General features: G+C 66.1%; 2 protein-coding genes across 12 annotated transcripts; one reads left to right on the top strand and one right to left on the bottom strand.

Annotated features, from left to right (window-relative positions):
- Positions 1-175: 175 nt before the first annotated feature.
- APC2 (APC regulator of WNT signaling pathway 2) lies at positions 176-23597 on the top strand. 6 transcript variants are annotated; one of them, XM_045087685.1, is made up of 15 exons: positions 176-280; positions 6182-6340; positions 6497-6587; positions 6715-6895; positions 8417-8525; positions 8613-8729; positions 9199-9276; positions 9414-9512; positions 10086-10491; positions 10852-10947; positions 13495-13634; positions 14107-14184; positions 14374-14490; positions 14861-15075; positions 16049-23597. In XM_045087685.1, the coding sequence occupies exons 1-15, from the start codon at positions 227-229 to the stop codon at positions 21003-21005; spliced, it is 6897 nt and encodes a 2298-aa protein (XP_044943620.1). In that variant the 5' UTR covers positions 176-226; the 3' UTR covers positions 21006-23597. The 6 variants fall into 6 exon arrangements, with proteins under 6 accessions (XP_044943620.1, XP_044943594.1, XP_044943600.1 ...); XM_045087659.1 differs by lacking the exon at positions 176-280 and adding an exon at positions 301-3569 and having other exon boundaries at positions 8616-8729; XM_045087665.1 differs by lacking the exon at positions 176-280 and adding an exon at positions 301-3569 and having other exon boundaries at positions 10086-10461.
- Positions 23527-26792, bottom strand: CUNH19orf25 (chromosome unknown C19orf25 homolog). Of its 6 annotated transcripts, none has more exons than XM_004778060.3 (3): positions 26686-26792; positions 26278-26409; positions 23527-25039 (listed from the first exon to the last, which is right to left on the bottom strand). In XM_004778060.3, the coding sequence occupies exons 2-3, from the start codon at positions 26405-26407 to the stop codon at positions 24813-24815; spliced, it is 357 nt and encodes a 118-aa protein (XP_004778117.1). In that variant the 5' UTR covers positions 26408-26409; positions 26686-26792; the 3' UTR covers positions 23527-24812. The 6 variants fall into 6 exon arrangements, with proteins under 6 accessions (XP_004778117.1, XP_004778119.1, XP_004778118.1 ...); XM_004778062.3 differs by having other exon boundaries at positions 26682-26706; XM_004778061.3 differs by having other exon boundaries at positions 26648-26689.
- Positions 26793-27427: the final 635 nt, after the last annotated feature.

Here is a 27427-nt window from a genome sequence, read left to right as displayed (position 1 = left end):
CCCGCGAGGCTCCCTCCCCCGGCTCCTGCGAAGTCCCGCGGACCCGCTCGTGGGTCGCCCCCCTCCCCAGGAGTCCCCGCCCCCAACCCCGCCAAGCGAGCGAGCACTCTTCGCGTCCCTCCGCGCAGGCGCAGGGAGTCTCAGCGAGGCCTCCCCCCCCCCCCCCCCCCCCCAACCCGAGCGGCCGAGGGCGGGGCGCGGGCTGGTCCGGGGCGGCCGCGGCTCCATGGGGCTCTGGGGGCTGCTGAGCCTGCTACACTCGGCCTTCTTCGGGGACCAGGTAGGGCGTGGGGGCGCTCCACGCGCACGACGCTTGACGGGTCTGGGGTCTCGCGCCGTCGCCGCGGAGACCGTTGCCAGGGAAACTGCCTCGGGCTGCGAGCCCCTCCCCCCGCGTCGCCGCGAACCCCCACCCCACCCCGGGTCTGCGCAAGCGCGGCCTCGCCGTGCCCAGCTCCCGGTCTCCGAAGGAGACCCCCAGGATCCCTCCCCACTGCGCGGGCACAGAGAGCACCTGGGGCGGCGGGACCGCGACGGGGGACCGCCCTGCCGAGGGTCCGTCCCATACAGGAGGGTAGAGGCCGGGCCACGCCCTGCACCTTTTCCAGCCTCGGTTTCCCCTCTGGGCTCCCGGCTGAGGGCCTACTCCGCCTTTCGCCGAGGCTGACGTTCCTAAAATGTATCCCACCGAGGCCCAAGCGTTTTGCGGCTCTGTAATCGTGCGGAACCCTGCGGCTCTAACATCCCCAACTGAAGAGGAAACTGAGGCTGGGGGCGCAGCGGGGAGCCCAAGGTCACGGCCTCGGCAGGGCGGGGGCGCCAGAGCGTGGGGCAGAGGCGTCGGGAGAGGAGCCGGCCCGGACGCCGGCGGGGGAGCTGTCCGCGGTGCTGACGGGACGCTCGCTCGCCTCCTCCCCGCCGGGGGAAACTGAGCCCCAGAGCCCTGGCAGGCGACTCGCCCCGATCGGGTTTCAGGGGCGCGGCCTCACCACTCCCCCATCTCCGGTGCCCGTCCTTCCTTCTTCGCCCGTCAGGGCCCTGCTCCATCACCCGGCTGGGCTCCCAACTGGTCGCATGACAGACCTGGTGCCTTCCTGCTTTCTTCAGCCCTACCCCAGCTGAGTGGCGGGGGGGGGGGGGGGGCACCCCGGGTCCTACCCACCCCTCCGCCCCTGGCACGGAGGATCCCCTCCGCAGCGGAGGATCAGTGAAAGAGGGCGGGGCATCAAGTGGGAATTGGCGCTGAGGTCAGGATCAGAAGACTCAGACACTGAGTGACCGTGTTGTATGGGGGCCGGATGCTGGGACCGCGGTGGAGGGGAGGGAGCAGTCTCTGGGTGAGGGTGGGGCTGAGCAAGCCCCGTGGTTCCACGGCAGCAGTGGGGAGCGCAGAGGGTCCCAGGAGGGTCCCCGGGAAGGGTCTCCACACTAGGCCTGGGTGCTGTACATTGGGGGGAGGTCTCTTTCATTCCCCCAAGGCTGGGACTGGGGTCCTGGGGTGCTGTATTTCCCAAGGTTCTATGGTTCTCGAATCTCCATGATGCCTGAGTTTTGTGGCTCAAGAATTTACAGGGTCAGGGATTCTCGAGGAGGAGGAGCAGGGGCTTCAGAGATACAATGTTCCAGAGGCTTGGGGACAAGAGCATCTGGGGGGACCTCAGTCCCAGGTGCCCTCAGCCCTCCAGGACCCAGGGCTGCTGAGGTTCATGAGTGAACTCCAGCAGGGCACTCCCTGGCTTAAGCCTCAGTGTCCTCATATGTATGAGGACATGGCTGGCCTTTAGGCCACTCTAAGATTTTTGGCTGAGAGGGGCCTGGGGGCCAGTGACCTCTGAGACTGGGTGGGGGAGGTGAGACCTAGTTCTGTGCGGGCAAGGGTTCTCCAACCCACCTCCTAGTCAACAAAACAAGAAACCCGAGGTCAGAGAGAGAGAGGCCCAAGGTCATGGCCGGGAATCAAGGTAGAGCTAATGCTGTGGCCCTGAGCCCTCTCCTTTCCCCAGCCCCTCTGTCCTGCTCTGCGGCCAGTTCAGCCCATGACCCTTCCAGGGGACTGCCCCTGCTCCAAACCCATCATAAGGACCTGACCCAGGCCTAAACCCACATCCCCTGAGAGGGCACTGATCCCAGCTCCGGAAACTGCACACGCTGTTCCTTTAGCCCGGAACGCTGTTCCCCTCCTTGCTTCCATGGCCAGCTCTTCATCCTGAGGAGGCCAAGCACCATGTCCCCTTCTCTGGGCAGCCTTCCCAGCTTCCAGAAAGAGCCCCCTTGCCCACTGCACCCTGTCCTCAAGCCCCACGGGCTGCGGACTGCTGTGTCTGGCTCTCGAGGGTCCGCTCAGGGCCCCCAGCATTGCCAGCCCAGGACGGACACCGGGGGCCTCCCGCAGCAAACCCAACAGAAAACAGCGTGGCCCCTTGCCCTTGGCTCCCTGTTGTCCCGTCGTTCCCTGCGCCAGCCCTAACTGAGGCTGCAGCTGCCTCCCCCATTTTACCCAGGGGGAATCAGGTTCTCTGGGCAAACGATTTGCCCCGGCGTCCCAGCCAGGAAAGACAGAGGCAGCCCCCCTAAACCCTGTCTCCTGGCCCAGAGCCCCCTTTGTCCTCGTGCATGCGTGTGTCTGAGGCAGGAAGGACTGGCCACAGCTGCGAGATCCTGGCTCTGGGTTTTAAACCCTCAAGTGGTTCTGGGGACCCAGGGAGGAACTGAGGAAGGGGGGGGGGCGTCCCCAGGCCCCTCCCTCTTCGGCCTCCCCTTCTGTGAGGGTGAAATAGAAGTGTGACGAGAGACAGAGACACAGGGAGACAGAGATTGCAAGAGACCGAGCGACATGCGGGAGGACAGGAGTCACGGCCGATGCCCGCGGAGGAGTTCTGCCAGGGAGACAGAAATGCCAGGGTCGCAGGTGCTTCTCAGCCCGCCCATCCCCCATGCTCAGTCCCTCATGCCAGTCACGGCCCTCCCTGCTGGCAGGGGCTGGGGGGTCCAGCCTGGGTCCTTGGCCCTGCCCTGCTCTCACCCATCTGCACAAGGCCTGGCTGGGTCCGTGGGGAGGGGCTGACCTGGCTCCTGCCCCCCCCCCCCCCGATTCTGATGTAACATCCAGGACTGGGTGTTTCACTTCCAAATTCTCCGGATCCAGCCGCAGGGGGTTCTTAAGGCCGCTTTACTCCGGAACGTGTGGGGGACACGGAGCCCTAGACCACGGGGCGCCCCCTTCCCTTGGAGGGGGTTCACCCCCCTTTGCACACGCAGTCCCTGAACCCGCCCGGAGGCGCGACGTCCCGCTGCCGCCGCTGGTCCCCGCCCTGGGGCCGCCATTGGCTGTTGCCATGGCACCAGGCCTTCTTCCCGCGCTGCGATTGGCCGCGGCAGCTGCATCCCGCATCCCGCATCCTCCCCCGCTCGCGGTGGTCTCGCCCAGCCCCAGGAGCGGCGGCGCCGCCTGGGCAGGCCGGGACCGGGCTTTGTCCGCCCCGGAACCCTCTGCCTGCGCCGCCAAGACCCCGGAGACCCGGAACCCACGCCCCGCGGCGCCCCCGCCAGCCCAGCCCGAGCGAGATAAAGTAAGCGGCTCGCTTCCCTGGGTGGAGGGCGGGGGGCGCGTCCTCCGCCTCTGCTGGGGGTCTCTGTCCCCTGGTCTCTGCTTCAGCTCTGGGCACACTCTCCGGAGCCTCGGCTTCTGCAGGGTGGAGCCAGAAGGGAAACTGAGCCGCGGGAAGGTGGACGCCTGCGCCACTGCTGCTATCCCCACGCACACACCCACTCACGGGGTTCACCGCTCGGACCTCCCACAGTCTGCAGGCAGGCCTGTGTGTGCTTGGGGATCGTGCCCCACCTCTCTGGACACCAGTTTCCCATTCTGTCAAGTGGGGCATGGCTTGAAGGGAAGAGAAGGGCCTCTTTGGGCCACATCTGTGCCACCCCTCCCTGCTCAACTAGACCAGCCCCCTGCTACTGGTGCTTTCCCTTCTGCAGTGGAGATCTCCCAGGGAGGTTCCTGGGAGTCCCCTGGCGCAACCTGGAGCTGAGCAGCAGGCAGGAGGGCTTCCTGGAGGAAGTTGCACCTTGAGGGATGGCAGGGTTTGGGAAAGGTGCTCCAGGTGGAAAACCGCACACGCAGAGGCCTGGTGGAAGAGCACGGCTGTGCCACACCAGGGGATGTGGAGGAGTCAGGTCTTATCTCAAGGGCACTGGGGAGCCATGGGAAGTACTGGAGAGAGGGAAGGACTCCAACCAGTGACTCTCAGGGCTTCCTTCTGGCTGTGCGTGAGGAGTGGACTGTGGGAGGCCAGCGAGGCTGCCCTGGTGGCAGGGCTGTGGGGAGTTGGGCGAGAGGGTCCAACTGGGCAAAGCTTGAGGGGCTGGTGGGAGTGTGGAGTTGGGGACTCAGGCTGGAAAAGAGGGGGTCTGGTGGGGGCCTTGCTGCCAAGCTCAGGCTGATGAGGATGCCGGGGGAGCGAAGGTATCCCAGGCTCGGCCTGGAACATCCATGCAGACACCCCTGAGGGAAACGGGAGCTGGGAGGCTACCCTGGGTGGGGCTCAGGGAGGGGCCTAGGTTGGTCGAGGGAGTGGAGGGATGTGCAGGCGGTGTCGCGCCTGGCTTAGTGCTTCCTTCTGGTGGGGCAGGGCCTGGGAGCCTCAGCCAGGACACAACTCCAGCCCAGGGAATTTGCCGCAACCTCAGGCCTAGGTCCCAGCTCTGCGACCCCCGACGGAGCCTCGGTTGGGACCACTATTGGGGTGGGAGATGAAGGCTGTGGTCCCCAGGCAGCTGGCCTTCCCTGCCTGGCCCCCGGCTGCCCTGTGATCTCTGGTTTGCTCCATGACCACTGGCATGCCTGACCCTCTCATCAGCCTGCAGGATGGGCCAAGCATACTGCGTTCCCATGGCTCAGATGGGCAAACTGAGGCCAGAGCGCACCACCTGGACTCCTGAGTCCTTCCAGGACCGGGTTCCAGTCGTGCCTTGTCTGTCTCCCTGGCCTCACTTTCTTCCTCTGAGTACAGCCTGTTGGTGGTCCCTGAGGCTCAGGACTGTGACCGGGAACTCGGAAGACACGGTCAGGCACACAGTAGGTCTTCCCGGTGGGTTCGGATGGCCTGACCTCATCTCGCATCTTTACAACAGGCCCAGCATGCCCTTGGTGACCCCCGGGGTGGGTGGGGTGGGGTGGGGTGGGGAGGGTTCTGTGGGTAGGAGCAGACGGACAAGGGCCTTGAGCGAATGAATGCAGGTGGGGGTGGGGGTGAGGGCGCGAGGGTAAGCGCCTCCCTGTGGGCCAGGGGAAGGCGGGCTGGTCTGGGGAGGGGGCTCCCAGGAAGGAGGTGGGGAAGAGGCCTGGCTGCCATTGGTGCGCCTCAGACAAAGGCGGAGGGAGGGGGCGAGTGCTGATGGGAAGGGAACAAAGAGGGAAGGGGCGGGGTGGGGAGGAGGGGGATAGCTCGGGGAGGGCCTAGCCAAGAGAGGAGGGGCCGCCAGCCAGCTGGACAGGGGAAGGGGGCTGGGCCACAGTGAGAAAGGGCCGCCACACACAAAGAAGTGGACGGCAGTGGCAGAGCCCAGGAGACAGGGCATGGGGCCGCCGGGGCCGCCGGGGGGCTGACCAGAGGGCAGTCAGGCTGGGCAGGCAGCTGCTGGGGCTCCAGCTGTTGGTGAAGGGGTCTGGGCGGCGGGGCATCCAGATTTTAGACCCCCAGGGTGACTGCGATGGGCTTGGGTCTGTCCAGTTGAGGGGGTCGCCACATCGGCCTGGCCGTCGCTCTTCGCGCTGCTTTTTCTTGGCGGACACAGCCTTGTTCTCGCCCCTCGGCTGGGCCAGCCGGTGGTCTCTTCCCCTCACTTCTGGGCGGCTGCTCTCTGTGGGGGAGGCCCGTGGCCATCAGCAGGTGTGTCTGGGAGCCCAGCAGTGAGGCCGGCCAGGTGCCAGTGTCTGCTGGTCAGCTGCTCATTTGGGTTGTGTGTCTCGACGTCCATCCCATGGCTCTGCACACATCTGTCGCTGTCTGTTGCTCCGCTGGCCATGCTGCATGGCCTTGGGGCCAGCCCTGCAGCGGTCCACACCAGGCAGTCCTGTGGGGACTCACCCCCCGGAATGGATGGGAGGGCTAGGACTTCGGTCAGGGGCCACCCGTCCCTAGACCTTGGGTGAACCTTGTCTGACCTGTGGCCCCAGGCACTCCAGGAGCTGAAGATGGCGAGCTCCGTGGCACCCTACGAGCAGCTGGTGCGGCAGGTGGAGGCCTTGAAGGCCGAGAACAGTCATCTGAGGCAGGAGCTGCGAGACAATTCCAGCCACCTGTCCAAGCTAGAGACGGAGACGTCCGGCATGAAGGTGCGGGTGGGGCTGGGCAGAGGTTGGAGGCACAAACACCAGGGTGCTGGACCAAGAGTCTGGCAGGCCAGGCTGGGGCATCTTGTGGTGGGGGTGGCTCAGGGGAGCCCAGGACATCCGGCTTACGCTGCTGGCGCTCTCCCACCCCCGCCGTAGGAGGTCCTGAAGCACTTACAGGGCAAGCTGGAGCAGGAGGCCGGAGTGCTGGTGTCCTTGGGGCAGACGGACGTGCTGGAGCAGCTGAAAGGTGAGGGTGCTGCGGGGGGCCCCTCTGCACACTGGGGCAATCTGCAGCCTTCCTCCAGAGGGAGCTAGGAGGAGGAGGAGGGGCAGGAAGGGGCACTGACTTCTCCCTCTCTTCCGTGTCCATACAGCCCTGCAGATGGACATCACCAGCCTGTACAACCTCAAGTTCCAACCCCCAGCCCTAAGTCCCGAGCCCGCGGCGCGGACCCCCGAAGAAAGTCCCGTCCATGGCTCTGGACCCTCTAAGGACAGTTTTGGGGAGCTGAGCAGGGCTACTGTCCGGCTGCTGGAGGAGCTGGACCGGGAACGGTGAGAGACAGGACGTGGTGGGAAGCCCCACCCCCAGCCAGCTCCGCCCCAGCGATCCCTGACCCCTGATTGGCCCACCGGCAAGTGCCCCACCCACCTCCTGAGTGGACCCTGCTAGCTGTGGCTGGTCTTCCCCCTTTCTCCGTCCCAGGATCTCTGGAGGACAAAGAGGAGGGCTCCTGGGAGATGTCCTCAGGGGTCCCCAGCATGCAGGCCTCCCCAAGGACAGGGCTGTGTCCACTGCCAGGGTCAGGACTGGAGCCAGAAGGGCTCAAGGCAGCCTTTGTGGAGAGAGGGGCTGTGGCCCAGGAAACCCGGGCCCATGGCCAGCAGAGGAAAGCAGCGTCGGGGCGCCCAGCTCGGCTCAGCTGGGTTGTGTGGGGTCCGACGGGGCAGTTCAGGAGTGGCTTGGAGTCATCCATGCCGTGCTCTGGGACCTCAAGCTAGTCTCCTAACTCCTCCCAGCCTCAGACTTCTGCTCTGTAATTAGATGGAACATAGGCCAAATTATTTGAAGTCAATAAGTTTTTGAGGCGCTTGGGGGGCTCAGCAAGTTAAAACCTTTGCGCTCAGCTCAGATCATGGTCTCAGGGTCTTGGGATAGAGCCCTGCATCCAGCTCTCTGCTCAGCGGAGAGCCTGCCCCCCCCCTCCCTGCCTCTCCGCCTACTTGTGATCTCTGCCAAATAAATAAATAAAATCTTCTAAAAAATAATAAAGTAAAATAAAGTTAGTAAGCATTTTTAAAAGATTTTTTTTTTAAGATTTTCTTTATTTATTTGACAGAGATCACAAGTAGGCAGAGAGGCAGGCCGGAGGTGGGGGTGGGGGGTGGGGGGTGGGAAGCAGGCTCCCCGCTGAGCAGAGCGCCCCATGTGCGGCTCCATCCCAGGACCCTAAGATCATGACCCGAGCCAAAGGCAGAGGCTTAACCCACTGAGCCACCCAGGCACCCCTTTTTAAGATTATTTATTTATTTATTTGGCAGACAGAGATCACAAGCAGGCAGAGAGAGAGGAGGAAGCAGGCTTCCCGCTGAGCAGAGAGCCCGATTCGATTCCGGGCTTGACCCCAGGACCCTGAGATCATGACCCAAGCCGAAGGCAGAGGCTTTAACCCACTGAGCCCCCCAGGCAATAAGTTTTTATTTAAAGAAAAGAAAAGAGCCTAAACATTGAGCTCTGTACAATGGGAACAGAAGGGCGTGCCCACATTGCTGTTCCGAGGGAGGCTGTTGGGCCTGGATCAACCCGAGCCTGACGTGGTCTTCGCAGGCTACAGGGAGACTAGCTGGTGCGGGAGAAGCGTCAGGGGCACAGCAGCCCCCTCGGAGCATGTCTCCGGGGACCAGACCTTACCAAGGAGTCACCTCTCTCCTTTGCGTGAACGCCCCGTCCCACCAAGCCCCGCGAGCACCGAGGCTGGTGCCCTGCCGGGAAGCAAGGCTTCCAGGGAGCAGGGCCCGCGCCGCGGCCTCGGCGGCCCCCCGTCCGCAGCCCGCGCCCACCGACTGCCCCCTCAGGTGCTTCCTGTTGAACGAGATCGAGAAGGAGGAGAAGGAGAAGCTCTGGTACTACTCGCAGCTGCAGGGCCTGTCCAAGCGCCTGGACGAGCTCCCGCACGTGGAGACGGTGAGCGGCCGCGGCGCGGGGCGCGCGGGGGCGGGCGCGGGGCTCGGGCCGGGGCGCGCCCTCACCGCGGCCGCCCGCCCCTCCCAGCAGTTCTCGATGCAGATGGACCTGATCCGGCAGCAGCTGGAGTTCGAGGCCCAGCACATCCGCTCGCTGATGGAGGAGCGCTTCGGCACGTCGGACGAGATGGTGCAGCGCGCGCAGGTGAGGCGGGGCCGGAGCGGACCGCGGGGGGCGGGGCCTGGCTCGGGGGCGGGTCCGTAGCCCTTTGTGGGTGGGGCCTGAGGGGGAATGAGGGCCGAGCCGGCCCGGGGGGGGCGGAGTCCGAGAACAGCGGGGGCAGGGGGCGGGCGGTGGGCGGAACCGAGCGTGGCAGGCCCCGGGCCCCGGTGCGTGGACTCGACCCGATCAGGGAGTGGGTGGAGTCCGTTCGGGTTGGGGTTGGGCCGCGGGTGGGGCCGGGCTGTGCCGCAGTCAGGCAACGGGGCGGGGCTCAGGGCGGGTGGGGCCAGGTAGAGGAGCAGGTGGGATCCGAGCCAGGGGCGGGGCCAGGGAGTGGGCGGAGTGGGACGTCGAAGATCGGCTCGGGCCGCGGGTGGGGTCCTAGCTGGGAGGGGGCGGGGCCAGCGCAGGGGCGGGGCCAGCCCTCGCGAGCGCCTTTCTCTGCGCTCAGATCCGCGCTTCGCGCCTGGAGCAGATCGATCAGGAGCTGCTGTCCGCCCAGGACCGCGTGCCGCAGACCGAGGCCCAGGTACCGGGAGGGGTGGAGCAGGAACGGGCCCGCAGCCCCCACCCACATCGTCATGGGGCTGTAGCTGGCATCCGCAGTCTGGGCACATTGTGGGGTGCTCCCCAACCGAACCCCCAGGCCCGGTGTTCTCCGCACAGGCCCTGCTGGCGGTGAAGTCAGTGCCGGTAGAGGAGGACCCGGAGACTGAGGTCCCCACGCACCCTGACGACGGTGTCCCTCAGCCGGGCAACAGCAAGGTGAGGGGTATCCAGGTTCGTGGGGGGCCCGGCGGCTGGCCTGAGCTGCGAGGGGTGAGGGCGGCCTGCTGGGTTGAGGTGCATGGTAGGTGGGTCCCGCGTCGCTGTCAGACGTGGGGGATTCTCTCTCCTCTGTCTCCATAAAGTGTCCTCAGGTGTGGAAGGGCCACCTGGATGGGGGGTTGCGGTGAGGCTGGCAAGGCCAGCATGTGCTCTGGGGTTGGGAAGGTGGGTGGGGGATAGCTGTCCTGGGGCCGGTTCAACCTAGTCTCAGACGTAGGAGGTCACCCACGGGAGTACCCAGTGAGGGACCACAGGGTGGACTCTTGGGCCTCCAGAACTGGGGGTACTCGGTGCTGGCTGACGCCTCCCATCCCCTCCCCACGTGTGTGTGCTGGCCCCCAGGAGGATGCAGAGCAGGGGGGTCAGGGTGAGCCAGCGATTCTCCCGGGCTGGGGTCCCAGGACTCTCACTGTGTTTGGGCGGCGCACTGGAGGGCCGCGGCTAGCCCTGGCTGGGGCCCGGTGAGCTGGGCAGCGTTCCCCGCCTTGACTTCATCCTCTGCCCTTCCAGGTGGAGGTGGTCTTCTGGTTGCTGTCCATGCTGGCGACACGGGACCAGGAGGACACAGCCCGCACCCTGCTGGCGATGTCCAGCTCGCCGGAGAGCTGCGTGGCGATGCGCCGCTCGGGGTGTCTGCCGCTGCTGCTGCAGATCCTGCACGGCGCCGAGGCGGGCAACGGGAGCCCCGGGGCGCCGGGAGCCAAGGATGCACGCATGCGCGCCAACGCGGCGCTGCACAACATAGTCTTCTCGCAACCGGACCAGGGCCTGGCGCGCAAGGAGATGCGCGTCCTGCATGTGTTGGAGCAGATCCGGGCCTACTGCGAGACCTGCTGGGACTGGCTTCGGGGCAGGGACGACGCGGACGGAGGCGGCGAGGGCGGCGGTGAGCGCGCAGGAGCTCCGGTGTGGGGGGGTAAGCCGGCAGCCGTCCAGGTCTCCCGCGGACTCCGGCTAGAGCCTTAACCTTTGCAAGCAGGGTGCAGTCTGGGGCCCTAGTGTTTGCAGGTCTTTGCAAACTTAATATATGGCAAAAACACTGCCAAAAGGTCCTTAGCACCAGGCACTAGCTCATCGGCCTTTGCGAAGCAGCGGCGTGGGCCGCACCCTGTGACTTGACTTTAGACAGGCTCTGGGGGGCCCCCCATGCGCCCGCGAACAGCGCTGGGGTCCCTGCAGGCCTTTGGGGTCCCTGCAGGCCTGTGGGGTGGAGAAGGCAGGGAAGGGCAGGGACATACTGGCAGCAGGTGGCTCTGACCCGGCCCCTGTCCCGCAGCCCCTGTCCCCATTGAGCCTCAGATCTGCCAGGCCACCTGTGCCGTGATGAAGCTGTCCTTTGATGAGGAGTACCGCCGTGCCATGAACGAGCTGGGTGAGTGCCCTCTGGCTTCTTCCAGGACTCCACACCGTCTCCTGACTGGCCCTGGGGGGCCGCTGGGCCTCATTCTGCCCAGGGCTGGCTTGGTAGCCACCAGGATGCTGGGGCTCAGAGAACAGGGAAGCGTCTCTGCTCAGGGAGCCTGGCGGGTGGCGGTGGGGGTCGACCTTGTGAAATCCTAGGTTTGTGAGCATTACAGGTGTTATGTCTCTTTCCATATACGAGTCCTCGAAACCCGGGAAAAACAAATAGCAAAGCTCAAACATCACACCCGTGTATGCTCAATTTCACTGTCCGGAGATGCCGCTTCTCGCCTAGCAGGGGCTCAAAACGCGCAAACGGGCAGACCCCGTGCGGGTTGGCTGCGTGGGAGGCATGTGCCCAGCCCTGGGGGAGGGCTCCCCCCATATGCTGGATTTACAAAGGAAGACACAGGAAAACAAGGAAGCAGGCAACCCAGAGAAAACCCCAAATCTGGAAGCCTTGTGTGGCCAACAGGTAGGCGTTGGCCGCAGGCAGGTGTCTTACCCTCCCTCTGCAGCCCCCTGTGGTAGGGGGCAGAGGAGGTGGTCCAGTCCGCCCCGTGCACAAGACACCTGCACGCGTGTGCCCCAGAACGTAGTCTAAACACAGGAGGCCAGCGGGCCCCGGCCATGCTTCCCACCCACCGGCACGAGGCCAGAACAGAGAATTTCTGTTGGCTCCGCATGCCCTCTGACCTTGAGCCCTTGGACTAGGAACATGTAGACTGTCCTACGGAACTGGTTCTGAGTGTGGCCCAGGACCCCTGGGGGTTCCTGACGCCCTCCTGCGAGGTCCCCAAGGTCACAGTTGTTGTGATAAGGACACAAAGATATGATTTCCTCTCCCACCCTGTCTTCTGCCAGCGTTTCCCTCTGAGGGCCGCTGGGCTGCACATTCCAAGGGCTAAGAGGCTTCATTCTCATTTTCAGCAGGAGCGTATGCACCGCTGTTGCCCACAGGCACAGAATCTCTTTGGGGTCACAAACCTCACAAACGTTCAGAGGATACAGGGGTCCTAAGGGCAAAACACTCACATGCCGCCGGCGTCTGCCAGGAGCCCCTGGCCCGGCAGCTGAGGTCACAGCACTTGCTGCCTGTTCTTGTCCGCGTCCTTCCTGTGGGTTTCCACCTTCGGGAGGATGAAGGGCCTTGGAAGCATCCCCCGAAATCACTTATAATCACATATTAAAGTTGTTAGAGGTGCCTGGCCGGCTCAGTCGGTAGAGGCAGTGACCGTTGTTTGAGTGTTGTGAGTTCCGGTCCAACGTCGGGCCTGGAGCCTGCTTAGAAAATCAACTTGTGGTAGAATACACGTAAGATCCGCTGTCGTAACCATCTCTGAGCACACAGCTGCGTGGCGGGAAGCACTCACACCCCCGCCCTCCATCTCCAGAACTTTCCATCTCTCCACACAGAGACCCTGTCCCCGTGAAGCATGGACTCCCCACCCCTGCCCCACCCCCGGCTCCCACCCTCTCCTCTCTGTGTGGCTGGGACTCTTCTGGGGCCCTCCTGGGAGTGGGGTCCTGAGGGTCCTTCTGGGTCCGGCTTATTTGATATAAATACCCTCGAGCAGAACGTTTTTGGGGTCTGCCCATGAGGTAGCAGGTGTCAGACTGTCCCGCCTTTCTGTAGCTGAGGAATGCTGCGTTGTGGACAGACACACTGTGTCCACCCATCCGTCCACGTCCGCTGATGGACATTTGGGTTGTGTCCCCCTCTTGGCCACTGTGAACACGTCGCAGGCTTGCGTTGGAGGTTTTTATAACAGTGACTTACCACTTATTACCTGGCCAGCACTATGCTTTTTTTTTTTTTTAAAGATTTTATTTATTTGACAGATCACAAGCAGATAGAGAGGCAGACACAGAGAGAGGGGGAAGCAGGCTCCCCGCTGGGCAGAGAGCCCGATGCGGGGCTCGATCCCAGGACCCTGAGATCATGACCTGAGCCGAAGGCAGAGGCTCAACCCACTGAGCCACCCAGGCGCCCCTCGCTGGAGGTTTTTAGATGCGCACCGTTCACTTCCTGCCCCAGGGACACTGGCATTTGCCCCCATCATCTCTGCCACAGGGAGACGGAGATGGCGCTTCTCATGCTCGCGCTGCGGCTGCGTTCCCTTGCTCCCTACGGACCTCATCCCCTGATTCGTTTCCCCGTAGTACCTCCTGAGCACGGGCCATCCATAGCCTGCCCTCCGTGGCTCGTGGTCTGGAGAGAATTCTCGTGGGGGATGATGGGGGGCTTCCCTGAGAAAGTGACTGGAGCTGGGAGCAGAGCCAGTAACCTGGGCAAACAGCAGGGAAGAGCACTGCAGGCAAAGGGAACAGCCTGCAAAGACGCAGAGGCTGGGGAGTAGCCCTGGGGGCTGGGGAGGGGGACCTGAGCGGGGCAGGTGTGGGGAGGGAGGGAGCGGAGAGCGTCTGAGGCCCGGAAGGAGGCAGGGGGTGGTTTGGGGAGTCCAGGCCATGGGCGGGCACCCCGCAGGCGCACCACGCCCCGCTCCCGCCCCTGCAGGTGGGCTGCAGGCCGTGGCAGACTTGCTGCAGGTTGACTACGAGATGCACAAGATGACGCGGGACCCGCTCAACCTTGCCCTTCGCCGCTACGCCGGCATGACCCTCACCAACCTCACCTTTGGCGACGTCGCCAACAAGGTGCGTGGGGCAGCCGGAGGCTGGGCAGGGTCAGCGCTCTCCAGGTCGGAGCCCTCAACCTCACCACAGCTTCGAAACAGCCCTCAGAGATGGAGACAGTTGTCCCCAGTTTGCAGGCGGGTAGACTGAGGCCCAGAGAGGGCTGGTGGGGCCGAGAAGGCTGATGTCTGCATGCGATCAGCCAGGCCACCATGCTGCTGGCTGCTCTGGGGCCAGCTCTGCCGAGAATGGGACCTCTGGACTAGGGGGCGGGTGTCCGTGCTGGCCTGGGCCTCAGTTTCCTCATTGGATCAACTGGGTAAGTGCCGCCCCTCCCCTGCGGCACGCGGCAGTGAGGACGGGGGCTGGGCTCAAGTTCTAGCACACAGTAGGTGCTCAGTGAGCACAGGCGGGAACCTGAAGGTGGAGGTGGGTCGACTTCATGCCCCCTGCCCTGCCCGGCATGGCGTGATTTCCCTCTTCACACCAACAGGCCACGCTGTGTGCCCGCCGGGGCTGCATGGAGGCCATCGTGGCCCAGCTGGCTTCTGAGAGCGAGGAGCTCCACCAGGTACCTGGGCAGTGTGGCCCCAGGAGCGCCCTGCGGGGTGTCCCACTGCCTGAGGCCTTTCTGCTGGCCAGGCTCCCTCTCCCTTGGATATTGGGCATCCCCTCCAGTCTCTGCTCAGCTCCGCCTGGCACAGGGGTGGAGGCTCGGGTGGCCTTAGGTCCACATTGTCCCTTCTCTGCCCCGGCCCAGGTGGTGTCCAGCATCCTGCGCAACCTGTCCTGGCGGGCTGACATCAACAGCAAGAAGGTGCTGAGGGAGGTCGGCAGCATGACTGCCCTGATGCAGTGTGTTCTTCGAGCCTCCAAGGTGGGCACCAGCTGGAGTGGGGGGCTGGGGACAGGGAGACCTCACCCCAGGCCTCAGGAAGAGGGACCGGCCAGGGCTGTTCAGTGCCAGCCACAGCGCAGGGAGACCTGGGAGAGGAGGTGAGTTCCCCATCTCGGAAGGAAATCAAGCCAAATAGTGCACTGGAAAGCATCTGGTCACACCTGGGGCTTCCAACCCTGTATCTCCAGATCCTTTCACTGTTGGTTGTACGGGTAAACGGACCTGGGTGCCTTTCTTCCCGGCCTTCTGTCCACACCTTGACAGGAACAGCTGAGTGGGCGGGGCTGGCCTGGTCCCTGCTCCCTCCCCGCCCCCACACCAACCCCTACCTTACCCGATCTGTGTCCAGGAGTCCACCCTGAAGAGCGTGCTCAGTGCCCTGTGGAACCTGTCGGCACACAGCACGGAGAACAAGGCGGCCATCTGCCAGGTGGACGGTGCCCTGGGCTTCCTGGTGAGCACACTGACCCACAAGTGCCAGAGCAACTCCCTGGCTATCATCGAGAGTGGCGGTGGCATCCTGCGCAACGTGTCCAGCCTCATCGCCACCCGGGAGGACTACAGGTTGGCCCCCCCCAGCCCATGGCCACCGGGGGTGGAGGGCGCGGGGCCCTACACTGGGAGAAGGGGGTCGCCCCCGTGCAGTTTGGCTTGGGGATGACAGAGCCCACTTGGCTGGGAACGAAGGACAAGCCTTGTTCTGTGCTGAGAATGGACGGTCCCAACTGGTCCCTAGGGACCACATTTTTTAGTGTAAGTATATCTCAAATCTTGTGTGGAATATACTTATACTAAATTTTAAACTAATTTATTTAAATAAAAATATATATTACTTTCTAAACATTAACAAATACTTGTTCTTTACTGAAAATTTTATAAATACTATTAAGAAATATTCATCCCTTATCAAAATAAAATATTATTTATGAGACAATAATCATTAATGTTTTTGACGTATAAAAATATGTATAATATTTATGTTTAGTGTAAGTATATCCCAAATATGGCATAGGCTATACTTGTGCTAAAGATTTTATTTTTTTTTTTTAAGATTTTATTTACTCATTTGACAGACAAAGATCACAAGTAGGCAGACAGGCAGGCAGAGAGAGAGAGAGAGAGAGAGAGGGAAGCAGGCTGCCCGCTGAGCAGAGAGCCCGATGCGGGACTCGATCCCAGAACCCTGAGACCATGACCTGAGCCGAAGGCAGAGGCTTTAACCCACTGAGCCCCCCAGGCGCCCCTAATATATACATTTTAGTAAACATTTAGTACGTTTTCTGAAATTCAGTTACCTTACTCTTACTTTGCTAAGACTGGCTCCCCCACTGCTGTCCCATCCGGGCAGGGCAGGGCGGAGTGGGGCGCAGCGGGGCGAGGGACCGGGTCTGGGGGGAAGGGGCGGGGCGAGGGGAGGTTAGTCCCAGCACAGGGGAGGGGCGGGGCAAGCCGTGGGTGGAGCCCAGCGATGGGTGGGGCGCGGCGGGGGGCGGGGCCACGCGGGCTTGACGCTGCCCTGGCCCCGCCCCGCCCGCAGGCAGGTGCTGCGGGACCACAACTGCCTGCAGACGCTGCTGCAGCACCTGACGTCGCACAGCCTGACCATCGTGAGCAACGCCTGCGGCACGCTCTGGAACCTGTCCGCCCGCAGCCCGCGGGACCAAGAGCTCCTGTGGGACCTGGGGGCCGTGGGCATGCTGCGCAACCTGGTGCACTCCAAGCACAAGATGATCGCCATGGGCAGCGCCGCCGCCCTGCGCAACCTGCTGGCCCACCGCCCCGCCAAGTACCAGACCACCGCCACGGCCGTCTCCCCCGGCGCATGCGCTCCCAGCCTGTACGTGCGGAAGCAGCGGGCGCTGGAGGCCGAGCTGGACACGCGGCACCTGGCGCAGGCGCTCGACCACCTGGAGAAGCAGGGCCTGCCGGAGGCGGAGGCCGACGCAGCCTCCAAGAAGCCCCTGCCGCCCCTGCGGCACCTGGACGGGCTGGCCCGGGACTACGCCTCGGACTCGGGCTGCTTCGACGACGATGAGGCGCCCTCCCTGGCCGCTGTAGCTGCCACTGCGGAACCTGCCAGCCCCGCGGTGCTGTCGCTTTTCCTGGGGAGCCCCTTCCTGCAGGGGCAGGCGCTGGCCCGGGCCCCGCCAGCCCGCCGCAGTGGCCCAGAGGCAGAGAAGGAGGCCAGCGGGGAGGTGGCCGTGGCGGCCAGGGCCAAGGCCAAGCTGGCGCTGGCGGTGGCACGCATCGACAGGCTGGTGGAGGACATCTCTGCCCTGCACACCTCATCAGACGACAGCTTCAGCCTCAGCTCTGGGGACCCTGGACAGGAAGCACCGCGTGAAGGCCGGGCCCAGTCCTGCTCTCCTTGCCGGCGGCCGGAGGGCAGGCGGCCAGAGGCTGGCAGTCGTGCCCACCCGCTGCTGCGGCTCAAGGCTGCCCACGCCAGTCTCTCCAATGACAGTCTCAACAGCGGCAGCACCGGTGATGGGCGCTGTCCCCGCGAGCACACACGGTCCTGCCCACTGGCCGTGCTGGCCGAGCACCGCGAGGGGTCCCCGAGCAGCCAGGTGCGGCCCAGCCGGCTAGACCTCCACCTGCCAGGCAGCCAGGAGCCGGCATCCCGGGACGGCTCTGCCGCCGATGCCTGTGTACGCACCATCAAGCTCTCGCCCACCTACCAGCACGTACCGCTCTTCGAGGGCAACCCCAGGGCAGGCATGGGGTCCCTGGCCCCCGGAGCCCGGAAGCAGGCCTGGTTGCCCATGGACGGCCTGAGCAAGGTGCCGGAGAAGCTGGTGGCAGAGACCGTGCCACTGTGCCTGTCGCGCTGCAGCTCCCTGTCCTCGCTGTCCTCGGCTGGCCGCCCAGGCCCCAGTGAGGCTGGGGACCTGGACAGTGACTCATCCCTGGAAGGGCTGGAGGAGGCTGGACCCAGCAAGGCTGACCTGGACGGGGCCTGGCTCGGCCCCGGGGCTGCCTCCCTGCCCGTGGCCATCCCGGCTCCGCAGCGGGGCCGGGGCCTGGGAGTGGAGGACACCACCCCGTCCAGCTCCTCGGAGAACTGCGTGCAGGAGACGCCACTGGTGCTCAGCCGCTGCAGTTCGGTGAGCTCCCTGAGCAGCTTCGAGAGCCCGTCCATCGCCAGCTCCGTGCCCAGTGACCCGTGCAGCGGGTTGGGCAGCGGCACGGTCAGCCCCAGCGAGCTGCCCGACAGCCCCGGGCAGACCATGCCTCCCAGCCGCAGCAAGACGCCCCCGCTGGCCCCCGCGCCCCCCGGCGAGCGGGAGAGCACCCAGTTCAGCCTGCAGTGGGAGAGCTATGTGAAGCGCTTCCTGGACATCGCCGACCGCCGCGAGCGCTGCCGGCTTCCGTCTGAGCTGGACGCGGGCAGCGTGCGCTTCACCGTGGAGAAGCCGGACGAGAACTTCTCCTGCGCCTCCAGCCTCAGCGCGCTGGCCCTGCACGAACACTATGTGCAGAAGGACGTGGAGCTGCGGCTGCTGCCCCCAGCCTGCCCCGAGCGTGGCGGCAGCGGCAGCGGCGGCGGCCCCGGCCTGCACTTTGCAGGGCACCGCCGGCGGGACGAGGCTGGTGGCTGTCTCGAGGGCCCGGCAGCCACTGACCAGGAGCTGGAGCTGCTGCGCGAGTGCCTGGGGGCGGCGGTCCCCGCCCGGCTCCGCAAGGTGGCCTCGGCGCTGGTGCCTGGTCGCCGCGCACTGCCCGTGCCCGTCTACATGCTGGTGCCGGCCCCCGCCCGAGGGGACAACTCCTGCGCTGACTCCGCTGACGGCACGCCCGTCACCTTCTCTAGTGCCACCTCGCTCAGTGACGAGACACTACAGGGACCTCCCAGGGACCCGCCCAGCGGACGCTCCGACAGGCAGAAGCCTGCGGGTCGTGAGGCCCCGGCCAGGCAGGCCACGGGGCACAGGCACAGGGCATGGGGTGCAGGCCGGAGCCCGGAGCAGGCCCGCGGCGTGGGCAGGAGCAGGGAGGGGCTGGAGCTTCCCCTCCGCCAGCCCTCGAGCGCCTGCAAGGACCAGGATGTCTTCCGCCCCAGCCCAGGCCGCGGGGACGGGGCGCTGCAGTCTCTGTGCCTCACGACGCCCACCGAGGAAGCTGTGTACTGCTTCTACGACAACGACTCAGACGAGGAGCCCTCCGAGGCGGTGGTGCCCCCGCGGCGGGCATCCGCCATTCCCCGGGCAGTAAAGAGAGAGCGCCCGGCTGGCAGGAAGGAGGTGCAGGCTGCACCCAAGGCTACGCCCAAGGCCACGCAAGCTGCCCGTGCCCAGCCCAGCCTCATTGCCGATGAGACACCGCCGTGCTACTCCCTAAGCTCCTCCGCCAGCTCCCTGAGTGAGCCCGATCCCCCCGAGCACCCAGCAGGCCAGCCCCAGGCTCTCAAGCCGGCTGCCAACAAGGGGCTGGGCACTGCAGGGGGTCGTCATGGCCCCCCGAGCCCGCGGGTGCAGACAGGGCTGCTCCGGCGCGGTGCCAACTCTGCAGTGCCCAGGCGCCGGTTCCAAGCGTCGGGCTCTCGGCGCCGCAAGCCCCAAGCTGCCCAGCCAGACAAGCAGCCTGCAGAGGGGCCCCGGGAGTGCGGGGACGAGGCAGCCAGCTCTGACCATGCCTCAGACCTTGACAGCGTTGAGTGGCGCGCGATCCAGGAGGGCGCCAACTCCATCGTCACGTGGCTGCACCAGGCGGCGGCGGCGGCCACCCACGAGGCCTCGTCTGGGTCTGACTCGATCCTGTCCGGGTCGGGGCTGTCGGGGAGCTCCACCCTGCAACCCTCACTGCACAGGAAGGGACGGGGGCTGCAGGCGGGGGGCCCCGCGGGCAGCACTGCGAGGCCGGAGAAACGGGACTCGGCCCTGGCCCAGCACAGCACCAGCGGCCCCGAGAAGCTGCGAGGGGCTCAGAAGACCACGGGCAGGGTGCCGGCCGTGCTCCGGGGAAGGACTGTGATCTATGTGCCCAGCCCGGCCCCCCGGGCCCAACCCAAAGGCCACCCTGGCACCCATGTGGCACCGAGGAAGATGGGACCCCCGAGTCCTGCGCAGCCAGGAGCCCCCGCCAAGACCCCCAGCCCTGGGCAGCAGCGGTCTCGAAGCCTGCACCGGCCTGGCAAGAGCTCGGAGCTGGCGGCACTGAGCCCTCCCCAGAGGAGTGCCACACCGCCCGCCCGCCTGGCCAAGGCCCCCTCCTCGGGGTCCTCCCCCGCCTCTCCGGCCTCCCAGGCCCCTACCAGGAGGCTCCCCACAGGCACCCAGGCAGCAGGGCCCCTCCCCGGCCCCGGGGCAGCTCTGGTGCCCCAAACACCCACGCGGGCCCTGCTCTCTAAGCAGCACAAGACGCAGAAGTCACCTGTGCGGATCCCCTTCATGCAGAGGCCAGCCAGGCGGGGGCCGCCAGCCCTGGCCAGGGCAGCCCCGGAGCCGGGTCCCCGGGGTCGGGCGGCAGCGGAGGGAAGCCCTGGCGCCCGAGGGGGCCGCCTGGGCCTTGTTCGCGTGGCCTCTGCCCGCTCCAGTGGCAGCGAGTCGTCGGACCGCTCAGGTTTCCGGCGGCAGCTGACCTTTATCAAGGAGTCCCCCGGCCTGCTGCGCCGCCGCCGTTTGGAACTGTCCACCCCAGAGGCTGCGCGCCCCGCCTCGCAGGGTGGCTCACCCCGCCGCAGTCAACCCGCGCTGCCCGCTGTCTTCCTCTGCTCCTCGCGCTGCGACGAGCTGCGGGCAGCCCCCAGGCAGGCTCCAGTCCCCCAGCGAGCCCCGGCAGCCAGGCCCAGTCCCAGCGAGCGGCCTGCCCGGCGCCCCAGCTCCGAGAGCCCGTCCCGCCTGCCTGTGCGCACCCCCACCGCCCCACCCGAGGCGGTCAAGCGGTACGCCTCCCTGCCGCACATCAGCGTGGCCCGCAGGCCCGACGGGGCCGCCCCCGGGGCCGGTGCGGACGCTGCCCGCCGCAGCAGCGATGGAGAGGCCCGGCTGCTGCCGAGGGTGGCGGCACCAGGCACCACGTGGCGTCGCATCCGGGACGAGGACGTCCCACACATCCTGCGGAGCACGCTGCCTGCCACTGCCCTGCCACTGATGGGCGCCCCGTCTGAGGAGGGCCCCAGCGGCCCCCCACAGCGCAAGACCAGCGACGCCGTGGTCCAGACGGAGGACTTTGCTGCCACCAAGACCAACTCCAGCACGTCTCCGAGTCTGGAAAGCAGGGGGCCCCCCCAGGCTGCAGTCTGCGGCCCCAGCACACTCACCGGCAGTGATGTGGACGGGCTTGGCCCCCCCAAAGCGCCCACCTCTGCTCCCTTTGTCCACGAGGGCCTGGGGGTGGCTGCAGGGGGCTTTCCCACCAGCCGGCATGGCTCCCCCAGCCGCTCGGCCCGTGTCCCCCCCTTCAACTATGTGCCCAGCCCCATGGCGGCAGCCGCCACTGACTTGGCCACAGAGAAAGCCCCCGCCGCTGCCCCTACCAGCCTCCTGGAATAGTGGCCAGTGCCGGCCTTCTAGAACATCCTCTCCTGGCCAAGGGCTGGTCTGGCTGTCTGGAGGGTGGTCCTAGGGTCCATCTACCCATCAGAGCCTCTGCCCTTGGAGCCCCACTGCAGCCTGAACTGGCCTCACATCTCATGCACAGATGCTTGCTTCGTGCTGCGGGGGCTCTGGAGGGAACGGGCTGCCGGCGTCCTCTCTCGGCCCAGCCTGGAGGCAGCACGGTGAGGCGGTCTGGCCCCAGGCCGGCCTCCACACGGGGACGCCCTCCCAGCCTGGGCTGCCCTCAGCAGCCCCGCTCCAGCCCCCCCCCCCCTGCTGGGCCCAGCCTCAGCAAGACCGTGTCAGGAGCCACAGGGAGGTGACAGAGTCCGCCCCGGGTGGGGGGCAGGGCTGGCGAGGGTGGCCCCATCAAACAAGCGCCTGCCAGCTGGGGGCCTCGGCATCTGTCCCAGCCTGCACTGGGGCGCAGCCTGTAATTTGGGGAGGCCCGGTAATTGGTTAATGATGGCTCTGCGGGTGAGTTTGCCTTCTCAGCCCCAGCTGGGGAGTGTGGGAGCAGGGAGTGGCTGAGCCCAACTCAAAGCCCCTGCCCCGTCCTAGACCTTGCCTCGAGGGAGGCAGGAGGGCCCCAGGGGTGGTGTGTGGAGCAGCCTGGGACAGGGAGAGGCCGGTGCGCGGACAGCAGAGACCGAACCCTGGTTGGGGGAAGGGGGGCCCCTGGAGGTGGGCACGGAGCAGCAGGAAGGAGACCCAGGCGACCGTCCCGGAGGGTGTGGGGGAGCTGGGCGCTGCCTGGGTCTGCCTGGGGGAGGAAGCGTGTGGAGGGGCGCCCCTGCGGCAGCCCCGCTTTGCAATTCCGTTCTCCGTAACGACCCACGAAGCCCTGGGGTCCTCGGGCTCTGCGCCAGGTGCACCGTCCTCCCCGGACAGCACAGCAGCGGCGGGAGCCGGGCTTGGCCACTGGAGGACACCGGCTGCCGGGTGCTAGGGTGTCGCTGCCCTGGAGGCAGACCAAGGGACAGCGAGCCTGGAGGCCTCACTGCTTCCCCCTCCCCTGCCGGCCCGCCCAGGGGCCGTGTGCACCTGGGCTTGGTGTCCACTCCAAGGGCACCTCCTTGCCCAAAGAGCCAGCGACCTCTTTCCTGCACACGGAGGCTCCAGAGAGAAGCTGCTCCCGGCTCGCAGATCTGCTGGGACAGCCGCCTCGCCAGAGCAGATGCCATGACCCTCTGCGAGCCTCAGTCCCTCCTCTGAAGGGGGAGCTCACCGGCGAGCCCCCGCCCGCGGGCACCACGGTCCCTCCCCATCATCCAGAAGTTTCCCGTGAGTCACTGTCCGCGAAGGGAACCCTTGTGAGCCGTGTTGATTCCAGACCCCACGGATGTCCCGCTGCCGTCATGCTGCATCACACACACACCCCACTCCCGTCCCGCCAAGCACCCAGTGCTGTGCGACAGGAGCCAGGGCGGCAAGCGGGGGAGATGGCGGCGGTGGCTGAGCCAGCGGCAAACAGCCACAGCCCGCCCCGGGGGACACACTGGTGTGTCTGGGACTCTCTTCAGAAACTGCCAGTCCCTGTCCCCACTGTACCCTGAAGGGCTGGGACTGAGGGTCTTCCAAGTTCCCTTCTGGCCCCGGGGACTGCCAGACGTCACGCTCGCATCTCCGTGAGACAGGTGCTCCCCGCGACGGCCTGCTGGGAAGACGCGGCAGTGGACCCACCACCAGCTCGTCCGGCCACAAGGACCCGCGGCTTTGAGCGCCTCTGCACTGTGAGACCCAGGGCCGTGCTTCCGCCGCTCGGTGCCTGTTTCCCCACGTGGGCCGTGGGGAGAACTCCCAGAGCTACCTCTTGGGCGAGCGCAGAGCCACCATGCCTGGGGGAGACCCGTGCTTCGGGACCCTTCCTCTCTGCCGCCCTCTGCCTGCCTCTCGGCCTCTCGGCCGGCACCTGGGGAGCCCGCGCCCGCCCATGCCTGGCAGCCACTTTGCCTTCCCCCCACCCACCCCACCCCTGCACGGGGACACGGCCACACCTCAGCATCCAGCCTGGGCAGGTAGCGGGCGCCCTGGTACATGCTTCCTGGAGGTGGCAGCACGTGGCAGTCACTGACAATCAACCGGAGTCGGGAGCTGAAGGCCTGAGGTCTCAGGACCCGAAGGACCAACCCAGTCACCGGCCCGGGGGACCGTGAAGGACCCGTGTGCCTCTTCAGCGCTCCTGAGGCGAGCCCGAGGGGAATACCTGGGACCCCCAGCCTGTGACCTTAGGCCCCAGGGCCAGATGGACACCACCACTAGCTGGGTGCTGAATTCGGGGACACCCGCTGGCACGGCATTACCTCACACCTGCTGCCCCTCTCATCACCCGGCTGGCGGCCACGCACTCCAGCCCAAGCCTGGCCGTCTGGGTCTGCCCCTTGCGCCTCTGCCCGGTCTGTGCAGCGTCCGGGACTCGTGTAAATACAGCCCTATCTGCCCCCACGAACCCACTAACCACGCCACACAGCCATCGTCTGGTGGGAGGCAGCCGTGGAACCAGGCAGCTCACACGCACCTTTAATAAAGCGAAGCTGTTGAACCGCACCCATGGCCTCTGGCTCCCTTCCCGAGGGCAAGCGGATGGGGGTGGGGGGGCCTCCACCCGGGGTCGGTGTATGAACTGCCGAACGGTGTATGAACCGCCAGAAGCGGTTGACCTCAAGCTTTCAGAAGTCCTCCCTGGACAGGTCCCTGGAGGCAGAGCTGGAGCGTGACCCGGGCCCCGGGACGGCAGCACAGGGAGGTCAGCGCACACGTCTCGGCCTGACCCCAGTGGGGGCTCCGCAGAGCAGACAGGACCCTGGAGTCAGGCAGGTGGGCGGTTAGCAGCTGCGGAAGGGTGCAGGTCCCTGGGCTGGGCGGTCATGACGTCCACGGCCAACGCTGGAGGCACACCTGGGTTCTCTGTACACCTGTGCCCCCAGGCGTACGCTCTGGTTTCCAGTTTCGGGGGACTCTTGGGCTTAAGCAGGCTCCCCTTCTTTAGGGAAAGAGAAACCCCTCTGGGACGCTCAGGGTCATGGTGTCAGGCCCCGCTGTGCTGCTCCTGAGCTCCCGGAGGACCTGCGCAGGGGGCCAGGCTGAGCGGACTGCACCCGGGGGGGCTGGGGGGGGGGGCACCCACAAGTGGATGGCTTCTGTGATGCCTCATACAGCCACTGCTGCTCTGGTCTCCCGAAAGTCTGTCTTTGGGGTGAAAAGCCCTTTTCAAGATCTGCTTCTGCTCCATGGCCTCCACACCCACCCACAGGCAAAGCTTACCAGGACGGAAGCAGCCATCAAGGGCTTGCATGGGAGACGGGCCAGCTTGTCCTCACGGGGCCCAGACCAGAAGCCCCGTGTGATGCAGTCCTGCAGCTCCCAGGCCGGTCCCGCACCCCGACCGGGACCCTGCCCCGCGGGAGTGCCCACACCTTAGCTCAGGGTCCTCAGGGCCGGCACCCACCAGAGGCTCCATCTCACATCTGGGCCCTGCCGGGCAAGGGCTCCGCGGACAGCCGCGGCCACTGTGCTGGACGGAACAGAACCCTAACCCCGGCCTCTTCCAGAATCCGGGGGGCCCTGCGGTTCCGGTGGAGGTGGAGATGGCAGAGGCAGCAGAGCGGGTCCCACCAGCTCAGTCTGCCCGGGGCTCTCTAGGTACCGGGACACACCCAGACCATGGGAGCCGGGGGTCTAAGCTGTGGCAGGTCTGGAGTCATGGGGAGCCGGGGGGCGCCCTGCCCAGGGTGCAGGTGTTCGGGCAAGCGGGTGGACCACTCAGCCCAAGGAGGCAGCCGCGGCTCCGGGCAGTGCCACCTGCTTCACCTGGCCGACCTCGCGCTCCAGCTCCTCCCCGGCTCGCCGCAGCTGCTCGCACGCACGCTTCAGCCCGTCGCCCGCCTGCTGCAGCCGCTGATTCATGGCCACGTAGGCCTGGCTCTGCTGGTAGAGCTGCTCCTGCTGGGCCTCCGAGTCCTCCGCCCTCCCGGGGAGGCCTGCGGCATCTGGGGACGGGACATGCGCACGGGTCAGGAAGAGGGCACAGCTCATCCCCTCAGCAAAGCCACTGGAGGGAACCGACCACAGAACAAGCCTGGCATGTGCGCGGAGGCCCAGCCCGGTATCGGCCTCCACTCCCGCAAAGCGACCCCACGGGGGAACCACAGAGCAGGCCGGCTCCCAACCCGGTCTGGAAGCCAGACGCCGGGTCGCGCCCCCCAAACCTCCTCCCCGGCCAGCAACCTTGTGAAACCCCACAGTCCGGGAGGTGGCGTGTTTCCCGCCCCCTGGCTCCCGAGAAGAGCACAGGCCCGGCGGGCAGCGCACACACGGCGAGGGCGGCAGGTCCCCAGAGACACGCTGAGATGCTCTCTGCCTGCCTGGCTCCCGGGTCTGGGGACAGGCGCAGACACTGGGTTTGACCAAACCACTTCACCACCTGCGTCGGGACTAGGGAGGGACAGGCCACAGGAGACACGCGGCTGCAAGCAAGCTGCCCCTTGGAGGGCCCTCGCACAGCCCCGGACTGCCCCCCCACCCCCGAGACAGAACTCGCGGAGGGTCCGACCCAGGGCCGGCCCGGCCGTGGGTGGCTCGTGCACACGAAGCAGCACCGCGCGGAGCAAAGCAGCCCGTCCTTCCTATCACGCGCTTGTCCTGTTCCAGCTCCCCAGACACTTCTCCGCGTCCGTGGTTTTCCGGACCCGTGGGGACAGCGGGGACAGTCTCCGCCAGAGGAAGGCGAGTGCACCCCGCCCGCGGCTGGCCTGGCCTCGCGCCTCCCGGACCGGCTCCGGGACAGATTCACGAAGGAATGCACGAAGCCACGGGGCAGAACACAGAGCTCACCCCGGTCAGAGCCAGGGCCGGCCCGAGCCGGGGCCGCATGAAGCCGGTGGGGACATCTGGGCTGCCCGGCTGGCCGCCCCATGGCCCTCCCGCACGCCTCCGCGGCGGCCGCCGCTCTGCCCACTCGCCCTCGTGGCCCCGAGACCCCAACGTCCTGCCATGCCCCTTGTCACCACGCATTCTCGCCTCCGCACGTGAAAAAGGAAAATCTGCTCTTTTCCTTTGAACGTCCACGCGCTGTGCGGGACCCAGAGCCGGTCCGTCCCCGGAGCCGCCGGGCGTCCCCGAGCGCGATCGGGCGGGGGGGGGGGGTGCGGGGGTGGAGCTGCGGCCCCGGCTGCACCGCCCTTGCCCCTGGGCCGGGGTCTCGGGGGCGTCCCTTGCGTCCCCCTACCTTCCGGGGCCAGCGCGGTGAAAACCGGGTCGTCGGAGGGCGCACCCTGCACGTCCTCCAGGATCTGCTCCACCGTGGGGGGCGCCGGGCGCGTGGGCAGCACCACTCGCTTCTTGGCCTTGGAACCCATCCCTGGAGGCGAGAGAAGAGGGTGATGACGGGGACGTCCGTCCGCCCTTCCCCGGGCCCTTCCTCCCGCCCAGCGAACTCCTACGCACCCGCCGGAGCCCCGTTCCCGGGGAACCCGCCCCGCCCCGCCCCGCCCCGCCCCTTCGGACTCGCTTCGCCTCTGGCCCTCCCGACGACCGACAACATGGGGCCAGGGGTTTCAGTTCCCGGCTCCCTCGCTGCCTCAGTTTCCCTGCGAAACCTTCGAGCGCCGCTTCCGCCTCACCCCGGCGCACCTACCAAGCCGCCCGAGCCGTTGAAGACACTTCCGCTTCCGGTCGCAGCGCGGGCCCCGCCGCCAGGCTCGCGCGGCCACTTCCGGCCTCCTCCGGCTCCTGCCCGCCTCTGGCCACGCCCCCTCTTAAAGGGAGAGCGCACGAGAGGGCCTTCGTCCTGTTCCACCAGACCGAGGAGTATGTGACCTCAGCCTCCCCGGCTTGCGGTCCTGGAAGAGCATCGGGTGGGCGTGGGGTCCTGTCCCGGCCCCCCTCGCGGCGTCACAAAACACCGGTCCCGGTTTTCTGCCGAAAGGGGACAGGGGACAGGGCGCACGACCTGCCCCGGCTGTGCGGGTTACCGGGAGGTGGCCAGGGACGCTGGACGCAGGTCGGCGTCGCCTCGCCTGCTAGATCCCATCATGGTCGCCCCTCTGGTCCCTAAAACTTCCCGCCTGGGCTCCTGCCCGGACAGCTAGGGTGGGAAGACAAGCTCAGATCAGAGGGGGTCTGTGCCTTCTTTTTTTTTTTTTTTTTTTAAGATTTTATTTATTTGACACCGAGAAAGAGATCACAACTAGACAGAGAAGGGGAAACAGGCTCCCCGCTGAGCAGAGAGCCGGGTCTGTGCCTTCTGACAGCTTTATTGGACGTGGTAATCTCGTACCGTACAGCCCACCATTTAAACTGTACCATCGTGGTTTTGAGAGAGACGTACAACCATCACCACAGTCTAGTTCCAGAACATTCCATCACCCCAAAAAGAA

Source organism: Mustela putorius, unplaced genomic scaffold (genome assembly GCF_011764305.1).
Source record: "Mustela putorius furo isolate JIRA1106 unplaced genomic scaffold, ASM1176430v1.1 tig00000095_pilon_pilon_pilon, whole genome shotgun sequence".
In the NCBI taxonomy this organism is placed as follows: domain Eukaryota; kingdom Metazoa; phylum Chordata; class Mammalia; order Carnivora; family Mustelidae; genus Mustela; species Mustela putorius.
The sequence above is the reverse complement of the archived record's forward strand: the minus strand, read 5'-3'. Positions and strand labels throughout refer to the sequence as shown.